The sequence below is a fragment of the Chelonia mydas genome, chromosome 16 (assembly GCF_015237465.2).
Source record: "Chelonia mydas isolate rCheMyd1 chromosome 16, rCheMyd1.pri.v2, whole genome shotgun sequence".
In the NCBI taxonomy this organism is placed as follows: domain Eukaryota; kingdom Metazoa; phylum Chordata; order Testudines; family Cheloniidae; genus Chelonia; species Chelonia mydas.
In genome coordinates this window covers 12,415,173-12,429,876 of record NC_057857.1, presented here as the reverse complement: position 1 = coordinate 12,429,876, position 14,704 = coordinate 12,415,173, and the positions used below count along the sequence as shown (strand labels likewise).

The 14,704-nt window shown below is 49.9% G+C and overlaps 1 protein-coding gene across 2 annotated transcripts; it reads left to right on the top strand.

The window, feature by feature from the left end:
- The first annotated feature begins 87 nt into the window (after positions 1-87).
- COQ4 (coenzyme Q4) lies at positions 88-11,048 on the top strand. Of its 2 annotated transcripts, none has more exons than XM_037879808.2 (7): positions 88-310; positions 1,235-1,405; positions 2,297-2,393; positions 4,110-4,212; positions 4,685-4,814; positions 8,222-8,315; positions 9,290-11,048. In XM_037879808.2, the coding sequence occupies exons 1-7, from the start codon at positions 232-234 to the stop codon at positions 9,444-9,446; spliced, it is 831 nt and encodes a 276-aa protein (XP_037735736.1). In that variant the 5' UTR covers positions 88-231; the 3' UTR covers positions 9,447-11,048. The 2 variants fall into 2 exon arrangements, with proteins under 2 accessions (XP_037735736.1, XP_007057352.3); XM_007057290.4 differs by lacking the exon at positions 88-310 and adding an exon at positions 402-775.
- Positions 11,049-14,704: the final 3,656 nt, after the last annotated feature.

The window sequence follows — 14,704 nt, the reverse complement described above, 5'->3', positions numbered from 1 at the left end:
GTCTCGCCAGCCCCGGCCCGCGCCGCTTGGCGGCCCTGTCCCGCCCTGGGGCAGCCGGTGGGACTTGCTGCGCCGCCCGGGCCCGGCGAGGGACCCGCCGGCTAGCAACGGGGCTGAATCCCCCCCCGGCCCATGATGCACCGGGGCTGCGGCGTGGGGGGGGTCGAGTTCTGGCCTAGTCGCCGCTGAGCGGGCGCCGCCGATGCGCTGGCTGCGCTGGGCCGGGCGCGCATGGGGGGCTGGCTGCGGCGGGCTCCGGGCTCGCTGCGCGGCCTGCGGCACCTGGCCCTAGGTTCGCCGGCCTCCGCAGGCAAGTGGCTGCGCCGAGCCGGGGGGCCGCGTGCGGGGCTGGAGCGTCCGGGACGCGGGGCGGGCGGCAGGCGAGACTCCGTGTCGGTGGGACGGAGAAGCGAATCCGGCTCCGTTTTAGGGCTCATGGGAAATGAGGCGCTGGCAGCGTCCCCCACCTGATGCGCCCCCTGCTATCCCAGTCCTGGGCCCCTCCCAGCTCTGCCAGTGCACCTCAGACCTGGTGTGCAGCCCCCCCCCCCCCCCACCATTGCAGGCCTGTCTGCACCCCACCTACGCTGCCGATGTCCCTGAGTCCTGAATTACAGCACCCCCTGTTGTGCCAGTGCTGCTCCCCAGCAGTGCACTGTGACCTGATTGGCGGCGTCTTCTGCTTCCTAGTTCTCCCGGTTTTGCAAAGGCACAGCAATCCTGGCAACATCCTTTGCTATGCTACTTTGTCCCAAACTCTGCCACTGCACCTCTGGTATTCTGTCTTTCTGTTTTTGTTGCTGTGTCTCGTTTTTTGTTCTTATATTAAGTATATTCCAGGTTATCCAAACAGTAACAGGGACCATGCATTAGCTTTATTGTTCAAGCCAGCGAGGTCCTAGCCACAGCTCCCACTTGGCTAGAACACCCAAGCGTATGGGCTTATAATGGAGTATAGTTGCAACTTGTGGGCTATGGTGATACTATAGACACCAGTGACATGTCTCTAAGGTGCCACAAGTACTCCTTTTCTTTTTGCGCATATAGACTAACACGGCTGCTACTCTGAAACCAGTGACATGTAGTTATCTCTGATCACCAAGGGGCCTTGCGTACAGACTGTGTCAGGAAAAGGACAAAGGAAGCCAAATTGGCAGATACACACTGTCTGAGTCTTTGAACTGAGCTGTATTTTCTGGTTAACTCACTGCCCTGGTGTGGCTATGTTTTGCAGGTAGGGGATATCAACTGCCCCACACTGACCTGACAGTGACTCCAGAGGAGCATGTGGATGAAGAGAGGTATTACCAGCTGTACCCAGGGCACATCCCCACCAGCCCTCTGCAGAAAGTACTGCTGTCTGCTGGCTCAGCATTTATGGCTCTCTACAACCCCTACCGGCATGGTAAGCTGAATCTTGCAGCTTTTGTCCAGCTATGGTCTCTGCATTCGTACAGACTGTACTTCTCTCCCACCTAGGAGCCAGATCTGTGTTTCTGTTGGGAGTTTCCCTGGTGATTTTAATTCTTTTATTTCCTCATCTCTGCATTGTGGGAAAGAATGTGTATTTAAGACAGTGAGAGACTGAGGCTGGCACGTAGAGAAGCCGTTAATGCAGACAGTTAGTAAGAGAGAGATTCTCCTGTACATCTCTGCTAAAGCATCTCATTCCTTATTATTCCAAACCTCCCAGTTCCGCTAACCTCACTCCCAATCTGCAATACTCCCTGTTGTTCCAGTCCCAGGCCCCATACATAGCTCTGCTAACCTCACTCCCAATCTGCAATACTCCCTGTTGTTCCAGTCCCAGGCCCCATACATAGCTCTGCTAACCTCACTCCCAATCTGCAATACTCCCTGTTGTTCCAGTCCCAGGCCCCATACATAGCTCTGCCACCGCACCTCACTCCTGATCTTCAGAACCCTCTCTGTGCAGCACTTGTGACTAGTTGCATGACAGTTTAAACCCCAGAGGTTGGAGGATGGTCTAGTGGTTAGGGTGCTTCACCACAGACTTCCTGAGTGACCCCAGCAAGTCACGTAGTCTCTCTGTGTCTCAGTTCTCCATGTGTGAAATGGGGATAATAGCTCTTCTCTACCATACAGAAGTGCATTAATGACTTGGAGGTGCTCAGATATTGCAGTGCTGAAGGCCACATAAGTACCTAAAATGTATTAGCCCTATCTTGTGTCCTCAGGATTTTCATTCTTAACCAGAACCGCTGTTTGTCTGTTGCTCTTTTATTGTCAATCAGTTTCCCATCCATTCTCTCTTTTTCCCCCCCTTTTTTTTCAGATATGGTGGCAGTCCTTGGTGAGACAACTGGCTCTTCAGCCCTGCGGAGCCTGAGGGATAAAATGAGGCACGACCCTGAAGGTTATCAGATCCTACAGTGCGTTATTGTCCATCTTGCATGGCCTGTGGCGGGGAAGGAGACAAGCTTATGAGGCAGCTCTCTGGCTGGAGCAATTGTATCTATACCGCACGCTTCTGGGCAGGTAGTGCAGGCTCATGTCTACACGGGGAGGCCTCTGGAATCATTGTACTTACAGGGACAGGAAGATTATTGTTTAATTCCCAAGAGATTTTCTGCTCCCCTGCTGATGTTTAGAATGGTCTTTTTGGCAAGTTCTAGAACAGCAGTAAACCTACTTAGGCACGCTCCTCCTTCAGGTGTGCAGGCCTGCCCACTTCCTCTTCGGTTTCAGCCTTGCTGCTGCTGTTACTAGTGAACGTGCTCTTTCAAGATGTGGGAAACTGTGTGTATGTGAGCTCCCCCCACAGCAGTTCATGAGGGCGATGGCAACTTCCACCCCGCGTGCCTGCTGCTGGATCTCATTGCATCAGCCCGCCAACGACTGCAGCCTCCATCACCGGTTTGTCCACTTCTCCCACAACAACCTGTTCACTTTGTTCCATGCCACTTCCTACACTCGAAACCCCTTCCCCACACTGGTTTGGAAAGACACTAATCCTGTCCTTCTGATCCCTCCTTAAGACCCACTTCTGCTGTAATCCCTACAGGAAACTGCCAGTTGGTACGGGGTCTGTGCAAGTGCACATTCTTATTACTGTTTCCTTTGTCCTCCCTTTTCTGTATCTTCTGTTTGCTCGTTACGCCTACTTCTCATGTATTGTCTTAATGACACTGTAAATTCTTCGGGGCAGAAGCTGCCTTTTGCTCTGTGTTTGTAGCGCGCCTGATACGTTGCAGCCCTGACCCTGATGGGGCCTCAGGGTGCTACTGCAATGAAATACTACATAATAATAGTAGGGCATGAGACAGGAAGTGCAGCTTAGTGTCAACCAAGAGAAACAGAATCTTCAGATGCACAGGCAGGGTAAGTCCAAGGCACAACTTAAATCCCCCTTAATCCTTATCTGGAGGACTTAAGAGTGCCTAGGTCTAGCCTGTGTACATGGGGAGTTTCAGCCCGGAACCAAAGGTAGTATGTTATTGGCCTTTCAGTGCTTTGAATTGGCTCCTCCATTAAATTTCTTTACTGAAAATCAGAGACATCCCAGAAAAAGGTGCCTTCTGTCTGTGGGTCTTGTTCCCAGCTGTGCTCTGTGATAGGTCCTGAAGCTATTGAAGCACCAACAGCTTCGCAGGAGGGGGCATTCAGTCTGCCTTTGGGACAGACTTTTCCCTCCACTGAAGTGCTGCTTGCTTCGTGAAGCCATGGCACTTTTGCTGTGAAGCCCTTTGGCAAAATTTACCCCTCCCTGCCTCCACTGTTGTGCACGGTGCTATGTACCTGTCTCTGTTGCCTTAGAGGTGGCTGCATTTCAGAGGTGCTGTGCATAGAGAATTTGGCATCCTCAGAGATGAGTGGTGCTGCAGAAATGTGAGATAACAGCTTTACTTCTCCTATGTCCCCGTTAAGTTCTCTGTGCCCTGATTCCCACTGGTGTGAAATAATAGGCAAGCAAGTGTTTGTGCCCGACTTTAAGAGCCAATGGGGAAAGGCATCAGCAAAACCCTCGTGCCAAGGATGTGAATTCCAGCAATACAGCTGTCTGGGCAGCTGGCCCTGGTTTTCTCAGCTTCCCTTGGGAGTTGCTGTGTTTCGTGGGTTGACTCAGCCACTCTGTTTTTTATTTGCAGAGAGCGGCCTCGGATCCGGCTCTCCACCCTGGACGTGACTGGGCTCCGGGGTCTGCCGGATGGAACGTTTGGCCGAGAATATGTCCGGTTTTTGGACAGCAATGTGAGTATGGGACCTAGCAGCCCTTGGGAGGCAGCAGGGCGTTTGGGAGCTGTGGATGGCGTTAGCTGATCTATCTGGTCAGAAGAGCGTGAATGGGCTCCAGAGGGGGGTCTGAGCCATCTGGGAGTACAGGGAGAAAGCAGACAGGGGAGCCTAAAGAGAGCCTCCAGTGAAATTAAATGGGCCTAGTGGATAGAGTACTAGACTTGGACTCAGGACATCTGGGTTCTGTTCCTGGCTCTGCCAGTGGCCTGCTGGGTGATCTGGGACAAGTCACTTCACTGCTCTGTGCCTCAGTTTCCCTTTCTATAAAATGGAGATAATGATTCTGACCTTCTTTGCAAAATGCCTTCAGATCTCCTGATGAACAGTGCTATGTAAGAGCTAGGGTTATTATTATTAAAGAATCATTGTGAAACATGAATTCCTGGCAGGTAGCAGGGGCTGAACCTGGGATGCTCTTATTTTGCAGAGGGTTTCTCCGGACACCAGGATGCCGGTCAAGTTTGTTGATGAAGAGGAGCTGGCCTATGTGATCCAGCGGTACCGTGAAGTCCATGACCTGATGCACACTCTCCTCGGCATGCCCACCAACATGCTTGGTGAGTCCAGACTGGGTGCGACCGAGAGTCATTACCATCTAGCATGCAGCTGTGTGAAATGAATTGGGGAGGTCTCAGCTAGGCTGCCAGTGGCCAGATGTCCACATCACAAAACCTGTCCCTGCAGCGTGGCCACCTTGTTGGCTGCCTTATCAGAGAGGCCAAGGACTGAATGAGCCATGGAGGCTGAACTCCTCCAGGTTGGGGCTGGAGGCCACTGATGGGGCAGGGCGTGGGGCACGTTGGCTTTGCCGCTGTCAGCATTCCATCTGCTCTGTGGATAAAAAGAGAACCTCAGCCTCCAGGAACAATCACCCTTCACCTACATGAGAGAGATGCTCACTGAGTCACTGGCATTGCTGAATAGGAAGAGGTAGGATGGGCACTGCCCTGAAGGGCCGATGATGAAACCTGCAGTGCAGGGAAAACGACTGCATGAGTGGACAGTTTCGTAAGCCAAAACGAGCTTTGAGCAATTGTGGGCTGGATTCACGAGAAGGGAATGGGAGGAGAAAAGTTCTTTTAGTTGAGCTCTTATCCGCAGATCAGCTCTGTCTAATCTTCTGAATAAACTTAATAGCAAGTGGCAGGCTGAAAGTGCTGACCTGCCGTTAGCTGAACAAGCCTTTAGGACCCTGGGCTTCCCAGTGTTTGGATGTTTATTTTAAGACGGCATGGTGCCTGCTGAGAGGCTTGACATTTGACCTACTCCACCCTTCCAGCCCCATCTATTATTGTCACATTGTGGAGATTACCAAGCTGCGAATCTTGCTGTTAAATAGAGCACTGGATTGGGATTCAGGAGACCTGGGGTCTGTTCCTGGCTCTGCCACCAACCTTCTGAGTGACCTTGGGCAAGTCACTTCACTGCTCTGTGTCTCAGTTTCCCCATCTGTTTAATGGGGATAGTGATTGTAACCGCCTTTGCAAAGTGCTTTGAGATCTACCGATGAAAAGTGCTATAAAAGAGCTAGGTATTATTAATATTCTAATATGCTTGAATGCCAGCAGCTCAGGGATCCCGAGCAACCCTACAATAACAAACCTGTGCAAGTAGCTCAGTGTTCCTGAACAGCCTGACAACAATACAGTAATACCTATGATGATGTGATTTGGGCAGCTAACTCCCTTAGACACCTTTGAAAATCAGAGCCTTTGTTTTTAGGTTGAACTTTTTAACTGTTGTATAGGACCTGAATGTTAGGTCTGCAGTATGGGTGCTTATTTATTTGATTACCTTCAACCGGTGCGTCTGTCTCACACCAGCGCATGGCCTGGCATGCTCTCATCCTTCTGCAGTGCCTCAGAATAAGTTAAGTTGGCTTGAGAGCTTAAGGTCCTGATTCTGCTCCCATTGAAGTCAAGAGCAAAACTCCCATTTGCAGCATTGTCTGAAAAGAGCAAGGATATTTGCATCAGCAGTGTCATGCTCATTCTGCGGAGAGGGCCAGATGGCGTAGTTTAATTATGGGCCATGGACTGGGGCATTAGAACAGAGCAGTGGTTGCACTCCGGTCACATTTTGAAGGCTTTCTTCACATAGAAACATGCTTTACCAAAAAAAAGGAAAGAAATCTTAGATTCTGGAGAATCTAAATATGCCAAGTGGGCAGCAGAAAAACATCGAGCAGGCCAGATACTTACTACCCTGGGTTTACAGTGTAAATTAGAGGGCCACTTGGAATAGTGATTTCAAGCCCCTGAGTTCCCTGATCAGTTTTTGTCCTTTTACAGTCAAGTTTTCCTTCCCTTTTCCCATAGGCTGGGTGCAAGATCCTCACAAACAAGTCAGTTTAACTAAGGACTTGATCCAGTATCCACTGAAGTCAGTAGCAGCCTTTCTATTGATTCTAATGGGCTTTGGATCAGCTTCTACCGGATTATACAAGGAAAACAGCAAAACTGACTATACACAAACTGTCAGAGTGAAAACAGAGAGCCAGATTCTCAAACCCGTTGACTCCAGTTGAGAATCTGTTCCTTTGTGTATGTTACAGTTACAGGGCCAGCCGCACCTCTGTCCCCTTTCTGGTCTCTCTAAGGCAGTGGTTCTCAGCCTGCGGGATGCATGCGGCCCAATTAGCACACAGCTGTGGCCCAGCTGTGTGCTAAAGGCTGCCCAGCCTGTGCAGCGGGGTCTGGGTTCCTGATTGCGTGGCGGGATCTGGGTCGGGGCTATTGCCCGGTTGGCCCAGCGGGATCCTGGGTTGGGGCTCCCCGCCTGGCCCCACGGGATCCAGGGTTCCAGGGTCGGGGCTGTCAGCTCGCTGGTTGGGGGTCCAGCGTCCCTGTCACCCAGCCCCGGGCTCTGCTCCTGGCCCCACTCTGTGGAGGGGTCTCTGGGCAGGAGGCATTGGGCATAGGGATCTGGGTTGGGGTTTGGGGGGGCACTGTGGTTCTCAACCTGCGGCCCAGGTGACATACAACTATAAATAGGATGAGAACCACTGCTCTAAGGGCACCCCGCAGGTGTCAGCCTCATGCCTTTACCTGTCCGAGGGTGGAAATCTGCAATTCTCCCAATCAGGCTCTGGGCTACAGCACCTTGTGGATCAACCATTCTTGTTGAGCAGGTCTGACAGGGATCAGACACCTGTGTGGGAGTTTGTGACCAATGGTGAATAGAGTGATCAGATGGCCTTCTAAATCAGAGGATTGTTTATTTAACAATAGGACCAAAGCATTTAAAGAAAAAGAATTGTAAACCGACAGTCTGCATACACCTCCTCTTACCTAATGGCTTACCACCCCCCTCCGGTAACCCCCTAGACAGCCTCACCCACTGTCCCTTAACAACCCTCCAGTGCTGGAAAGTTGCTTACTTTGGTGCCGTTCTTTTTCCTTCCCGTTTGTGTTTCCCAGCATTCCATCCCATTAAACTAAACCAATCTATTTGTACGATAACCAACCCCATAACCAGGTCAACACACAATATTCATAAATTATTGTAGAGCATCTCCACAGGTGTCACAGAGCTAAACCCAGCCATTCCTGCATCATATCCAGAGCGGCGCACTGAGCTGTTGACGGTGGCTCTCCATGCCATCACCAAATGCCAATAGGAGGAGGCCCCTCCTTAGCTAGAAATAGGGTGACCAAATAGCAAGTGTGAAAAATTGGGACACATGGTGGGGGGAGGGGTAGTATAATTGCCTATATAAGACAGAGCCGATAATATTGGACATCTGGTCACCCTACCTGGGAAGCTAGGGTCTGATTATTTCTAGAGCCCAGAGGAAACGCGTACAATCATAGTACACTCTGAATGGTGGCCCAGACAGGCAGCTGAGGAAAAAATTCACTAGGAAGAAGAGGGTGAAAAATAAAATGACTCAATTACTTTGTTTTTGACATGCGTCTAGATAGGGAGCTCTCATTCTCCTTGGTCTTCTCTGGCTTTCTTCCAGGGGAGGTTGTGGTGAAGTGGTTCGAAGCCATTCAGACTGGCCTGCCCATGTGCATTCTGGGAGCGGTGTTTGGCCCAGTTCGTCTCAATGCCCGGTAGGTTGATCAGCCTGCAAGCTTCTGTAGACCCTATGCCTGGTTTAAAAGTCTGATTAATGAGAGGTTTTCTTTCCCATAACGTGTGACTTCAAGATCCCAGATAAAATGGTAGCAGGTGGGCATGACAGAGGGGACTCATGTTCCGTAGATATTTATAGGCAAAGAGGGCTTGGTGTGGAAGGAGATTATCCCACCCAAGAATATTAAAGGTCTCATGGCACCTGTCCAACATCCCTAAAGGGAATTAACCTGCTTGTCTAGGTCCGATTTATGCCATGAATCCTAATAGGGCCTCCAGTGTGGAACCACTGTTCCTACCAGCACTACCCAGTGAAATGTCTTCATGCAACAGAAAGCACCGTTTTATCTAGTAGTTAAAGCAAAAGACTGAGTCAGGCCTCATGGGATCTATTCCCATGTCCACCTCTGACTTCGCAGTGCGTCCTTCAGCACTTCTCTTCTCTGGCTGTCCATCCCCCCCGCTGTAAAATGGGATAACAAGATTTGCCAGTCTCTGTGCTATGGAAGTGTTATTACATTATTACGTACTCAGAAAATGGGTCACAGCAATGGCACCACTCAGCCCAGAGGCCTGGGGATTCTTCCTGGGGCTGTCTCTAGGCACCCCACATACTGGCTTCTGGGAAGCAGCATCGTTTTGTGGTTCAAGCGTGAGACAGTCGGGAGATGTGGGTCTTCTTCTGGATCTGTCACTGACTCAGTGTGTGATCGTGGGTAAGACACTTCCCCTCTCTGGACCATAACTGCTTCATAAATTAAATGGGGAGAATGAGCTTGACCTGCTCATGGTGGGGGTCAATTAATGCTGCTAAAGTGCTTTAAGGCCCTCAGATGAAAGGTGCTATAGAGTGTATAGTAGTCTTGTGTGCTGCTGTGTACAGTAATGTGTTTGGCTATTGGATTGTGTTCCCAGGGAAGAAAGTAAAACCATTTCCATACCTTTATTGCAGGAAGCTGCAGATCCTGACCATGGAGCTCATTCCCTGGGCTGTTCAGAGTGGCCGCAATGCCAGTTGTGTCCTGAATTTCTACTACGAGAACCGCTGGGAGCAGACGGTGGAGTCTCTGAGGGAGGAGATTGGAATCTTACATCCCCCTGCTATTTGAGTGTGAAAGTCTGTGGGGACCGGGGGGCATACTGGGCTTCACACCGACGGGGTGGAGCCTCACTGGGCACCATGCATGAGGAGCAATGACTAAACCCTTTGCAGGTTCGAGACTCCTCCTGGGAATTCTCCTACAGCAGTGGAGGGCATCAGTCTGCCCAAATGAGATGCTGGGTTGCCAAGAATATAAGGGCTGCACCTAGGGCCAGATTCCTTGCTGTCGTAAGCCGCTGCAGCTCTGCTGATGTCAGTGAATTCGCACTTTCTCACGCCAAAGGTGAATTTGAACCCTGTGGCTGTCTTAGTCCTCAGCGTAGAGATATGGCCCATGGAGCTAAGTTCCACCATGCAGTGTGCCAGCTAGATCCCAGTAGAGGCTGGGCCATGGAGTCTCCATGCGCTGCGTTTCTTCACAAGACCCCATGGTAGGGCCCCGTGGTCTGCATTCAGTTATCCTGTAATACTGGAGTGGGGAAAAGGGGAAGCAGAGCTGGGTTAAAGTAGCTCTGGACCTATCTAGTAACTTTTGGCTTCTGATTGCTATAACTTTCCCTAGGTGAATACCTACCCCACTGGGGAGCTGTGAGACTTAATTCCCAAGGGCAGCGCTTCTCAAGCTATCTGATGGGTGGGGGACTGGCAATTTTTTTCCCCAATATGCGCGCAGACCGGCCGCCGATGGCTTGCAGACCGGCACCGGTCCGCGGACCACCACTTTGAGTAGCACTGCCCTGGGGGACCATTCTACCCCAGTTAAAGCCAGTTGATTTACCAAACAGCGCCTGGACAGACTCATTGCCTATGACAAAGTGACAGCTGATCAGCGCTCGTGCTCTGCTCTGCCCCCAGTTGTACCGGCTTGCACTGATGGTAGATGTAGGAATGTATTTCGTTTCTCTAGTACAGCTCGACTGATCAGTCGCATACCCGCCTTGGCAGCTGGGAAGGAGTTAAGCTCTTGTTCAGTCACAGCGAAACCAAACCCCACTGAGTTGGGAGGGCCTGTGTGCCACAGTGTGTCAATTGCTGCATACAATTTAAAACAAAGTACACCACTGGCATCCCCCTCGCTGACTGTCTCAGCAGACAGGCCAAGGATTGAATGGGCCACGGGCCCGGAGTTCCCCTCTCGTCCCCAACTGCGTCCCTTCCAGTTTACAATAGAGGCACAGTGACAGGCTCGCCAGCGGGAAGCACTTACCGACCCTGTCCAGTCTCTGCCTGCTCCAAGGAGAGACGATTTCGGTCCCCACTAATTCCACATGATTTTGTCTTTGTTTTAAACAGTGAACTAGCTCTCTGTGCACTCCAGGGCCGTGAGGCTGTGTATCTGCAGAACAGAGAGAGTGAGAAGGAGGTGATGAATCCCACAGGGAGTGGAACTCTCAGATTGCACATGCTGTTTGTGCTGGGTCAGTGTTTATAAACTGATTTCTGTGCGGTGTAACTGAGTTGGGTTCTATACTTATAAGGCAAATAACAAAGCCCAGATTGAATAGTTCTTGTTGCTGGGCTGGGACGCACCAAAGCAGGATGTATTTTAATGTGGCGTTTTGAGGCTGACGTTCCTTGTTCATGAATAAAATCCCTGGTGACACTTGCAGCTTTGTCTCCCCCCAGCATACTGATCAGACGATCTGACATGTAACCTCATCCTTCGGAGGGGTCTGTTCTTTGTACGTTTGCTGCAGCCAGAAACAGGTCACCAGTGTGTGTGTGCAACATGTCTCCCACGTGGAATGCAGACACAAAGCAGGCTTTGTATGTGCATCTTCCATAGTGGCTGTGCTGGCAGAATTACCTGCTCTCTGATAGGGCAGCATTGGTGCAATTGGGAGCCAGACCTTGTCACCAGCATACACGCTGCAGACTGTTGATAACCTGGAGTTTGGTCCTGGATCAGCTCTTTTCAGCCAGTGTTCACAGCCGGTTGTTGGGATTAATCACTTCTCCCTGCATTTGTAGTACTTCGCCACAGGTGGGACGGGACACAGTGCCTATGGAGCACAGGGTGCCTTTGCAAACATCAGTTTAATCTTCACAACCCTCTGAGAGACGGATCTTATCATCCCCAGTTTACCAGTGGGGTAACTGGGTGACAAAGAGGACAAGTGGCTTTGCTAAGGTCCTCCAGTGGATTAGAGGCAGAGCCAGGGCTAGCACCTGGGAGTCTAGATTTCCAGCCCCCATGCCCTACCCATTAGACCGCACTCCCTCCGCACAGAGCACACACCATGCAGACAGCGTTTTGGCTTTCCACAACGGGATGCAAAGAGCTTCCAAAAACATTGGACGTGTCCCTCCAGCGACGGACCCAGCACAGCATCCGCCTCCCCACACGTTCTCAGAGCACTGAGGTACGTGTACCGTCTACACAGAGGACCAGTGCACTGTGGTCTAAGGCTTCCTGTTCTGTGAACGGTGTCTGGAAGCCACTGCAGGCGCTTGTGAGGTCTTGCTCACAGTCTCACGGTCTTTGCTGCAGTGCTCAGCTACCAGTGGTGAGAGCCAGACAGACTTGTCGAACTCCCTCCAGCGGCCTGGGGAGGCTAGTAAACACCTGCACCTGGCACTTGACCCTTCGGAGGCCACAGTCTGTTCTCTTCATGCTCCCTCTTGTGTATTGCAACCTCCTCCTCTCATCTCTGTCCTTCCAAAATGCATCCTGCTTTCCTGGAGCACTGCCCGAGCCTTCCTGCTACTTGAATCATGGCACTGACTGCAGCTCTGACTCCGTTTTCCTTTTGGAAACTGGGCTGTCCCCGGACGCTGACTCATGGTCAGGTGTTTCTCAGAGAGGCTGGAGGGGTCGGAAGGGGCAAGGGAAGACAACGCTTGCAGCGAGCTTGGCCTAGCCCAGCCTCTCACCCTCCCCACTTCTGTTCTCATGCCAGGAAACAGCAGAGGGGCTGGTGGTTCTATTCTGCAGAGGAAGTTAGAACAGGGGGATGAGAAGATGGCCCATGGCCAAGAATGTGCACGGACAGGCTGAGCAGGGAGTGCAACTCTCCTGTCCTACTTGGGGAGCTGTGTGTGGGAGGGAATGCACTTTAAAGAGTCATTGGGGTGGGGGGAGCTAGACTGGAGGGGTCTGGCCAGGTACCTGTACCTTCCCACTGGGCCTGTGGGGGAAGTGTCATCTCTTCATCTACAGAGGACTCTGTAACTCCAGCCCTGCCTCTCCTCTTCCTCCACTCTTCACCCTCCTTCCAAACCTCTTCCCTTGACCCCTCCCTTTGCGGTTTCACTCACTTCTAAAACTGTGTCAAATGTCACACTGGAGCTGCCTCCCAAATCAGTGGAAAGGCTGAGCCTGTCCCTGCTTCTGTGAAGTCCCCCTAACAGTGCTCCAGTTCTAATGGCCAGGCCCCGATCTGGGTCTCAACTGGTATAATCTTGTGGCCCTAGCCTTGATCATAAGCTCTAAAGTGAGAGCCCTGTTATCCGCTTGGTACCTGTCAAGAGACGTGGTAAGTCCATTTATCACATAGCTCTGCCTGGATCTCACTGCCCTACATGGAGGGTGTGTATATCTATTATCTCATCTATACAAACAAAACTGGGTTAACAGAGTTAGGGCTATATTTCTGAATTCCATAGGAAATCCTGAGCTTAAGGTTCTTTGTTAAATGTCATGACATAACCACTGCATCTTTCATAAATGACAGTTCAATAAACTCACTTGTAATCAAAGTACATGTAGAATCAGGATTGTCCTTTCCTATTGGTGTAAATCAGGAGAAGCCCCAGATAAGTTACAGTGTAAAACTGGTGTAAGTGAAAAGAGAATTTGGCCCAAGGTCTGTCTCTATCAATGGGTTACCTTTTGAGGTGTCTGAATTTTTACAGTATTAATCTAGAAGAACACAAAGAAATGCTATAAAACTGGTGCTAACTTTCAGGAAGGAGTCTGATAGATTGTCAGCTCTTTGGGACAGGACCTGATATTTACCCTGTTTCTACAGCACCGAGCACCATAAGACCCTGAGCTGTTTGATCTTTAGGTGCTACTGCAATATAAAAGTTCAATCATAATATTAAATTTCACATTTACAGCTGCCCCACAACTTTCACAAGAACTTAACCTGGGGCCCATCAGTAAGTAGGATGAGTTTGGAACTATTGAATGTTTTTCTATACATCCATGAAAATAAAGGCCTGATCCAGCTTCTATTGTGATTGATGAGAGTCTTTCATTTGAGTTGAACAGAAGTTGGATCGGACCCATAATCCACACTTTAAATGCATTTTTCAATACAACTTTAACTGGAAGTGTGTTAGTGCCTCTATTATAATAATAATAATAATTAATACCTAACTTTTATATAGTACTTTTCATCAGTAGATTGCAACACTTTACAAAGGAGGTCAGTATCATTATTCTCATTTTACAGATGGGGAAACTGAGGCAGAGATCAGTGAAGTGACATGCCCATTATAATGAAGGATAGAAAAAAATCACTCCTTGGCTGGAAGGAAAATGGACACAGACCCTTTAAGATCAATGTGTGCCGATAAAGTCAGGGAAAATAGAGATGTCCTGAAGTATTCCTCCCACCATTCAAAAGGTTCACAACTGAAACAATAAGGGCAGATTCCTAGACAGGGAGTTAGCTCAATACTGACATTAATGCGTCTGCTGCTCTTGTGTGTTTGCGCTGCTCCCTGATGAACTGGGTGAACTTTTGGTAGAGCCAGCCTAGGTTTGTTACATTATTATTGCTCATCATTGAACCATAAATTGGTGTTTTCAGGGATTCATAACTTGGCCATCAATATGTTAGAAATATCGTGTCTTGGCTCAAAGTTGCTAATCTCAGTCCAAGGTATTGGGTTTTATTTTATTTAGCAGTGTTGTGGATGGTTTCAGAAACCCTTGTAGGGTAAAAAAAAAAATGTCTCCTTGATTAAAATTAATTTTCAGCCATGGAATATCTTCAGATTAGACTCAAGGGATCTAGGGACTGGCTTAAAAATCCAATACACTCAGTGGAAAGACTCCTATTTTCTTCAATGGGTTTTAAATCAAACCCCTAATCTCTGAGTATGGAGAAATGTCAGGGGCAGATGAAAGTATGAATATGCAACCCCCCGCATCTGCCACTAAAATAACATTTTAGTCCCTGATCCTGCACTCAATTCTGCAATTCACTGTTAATAGTCTCTGTGCCAGCTCAGCAGTTCACCGAGGTGCAGGGCTGGAGCTTCAGCAGGTGAATAACTTTGACATTTAGGTGTGGGGCTACTCTTTTGACTGAA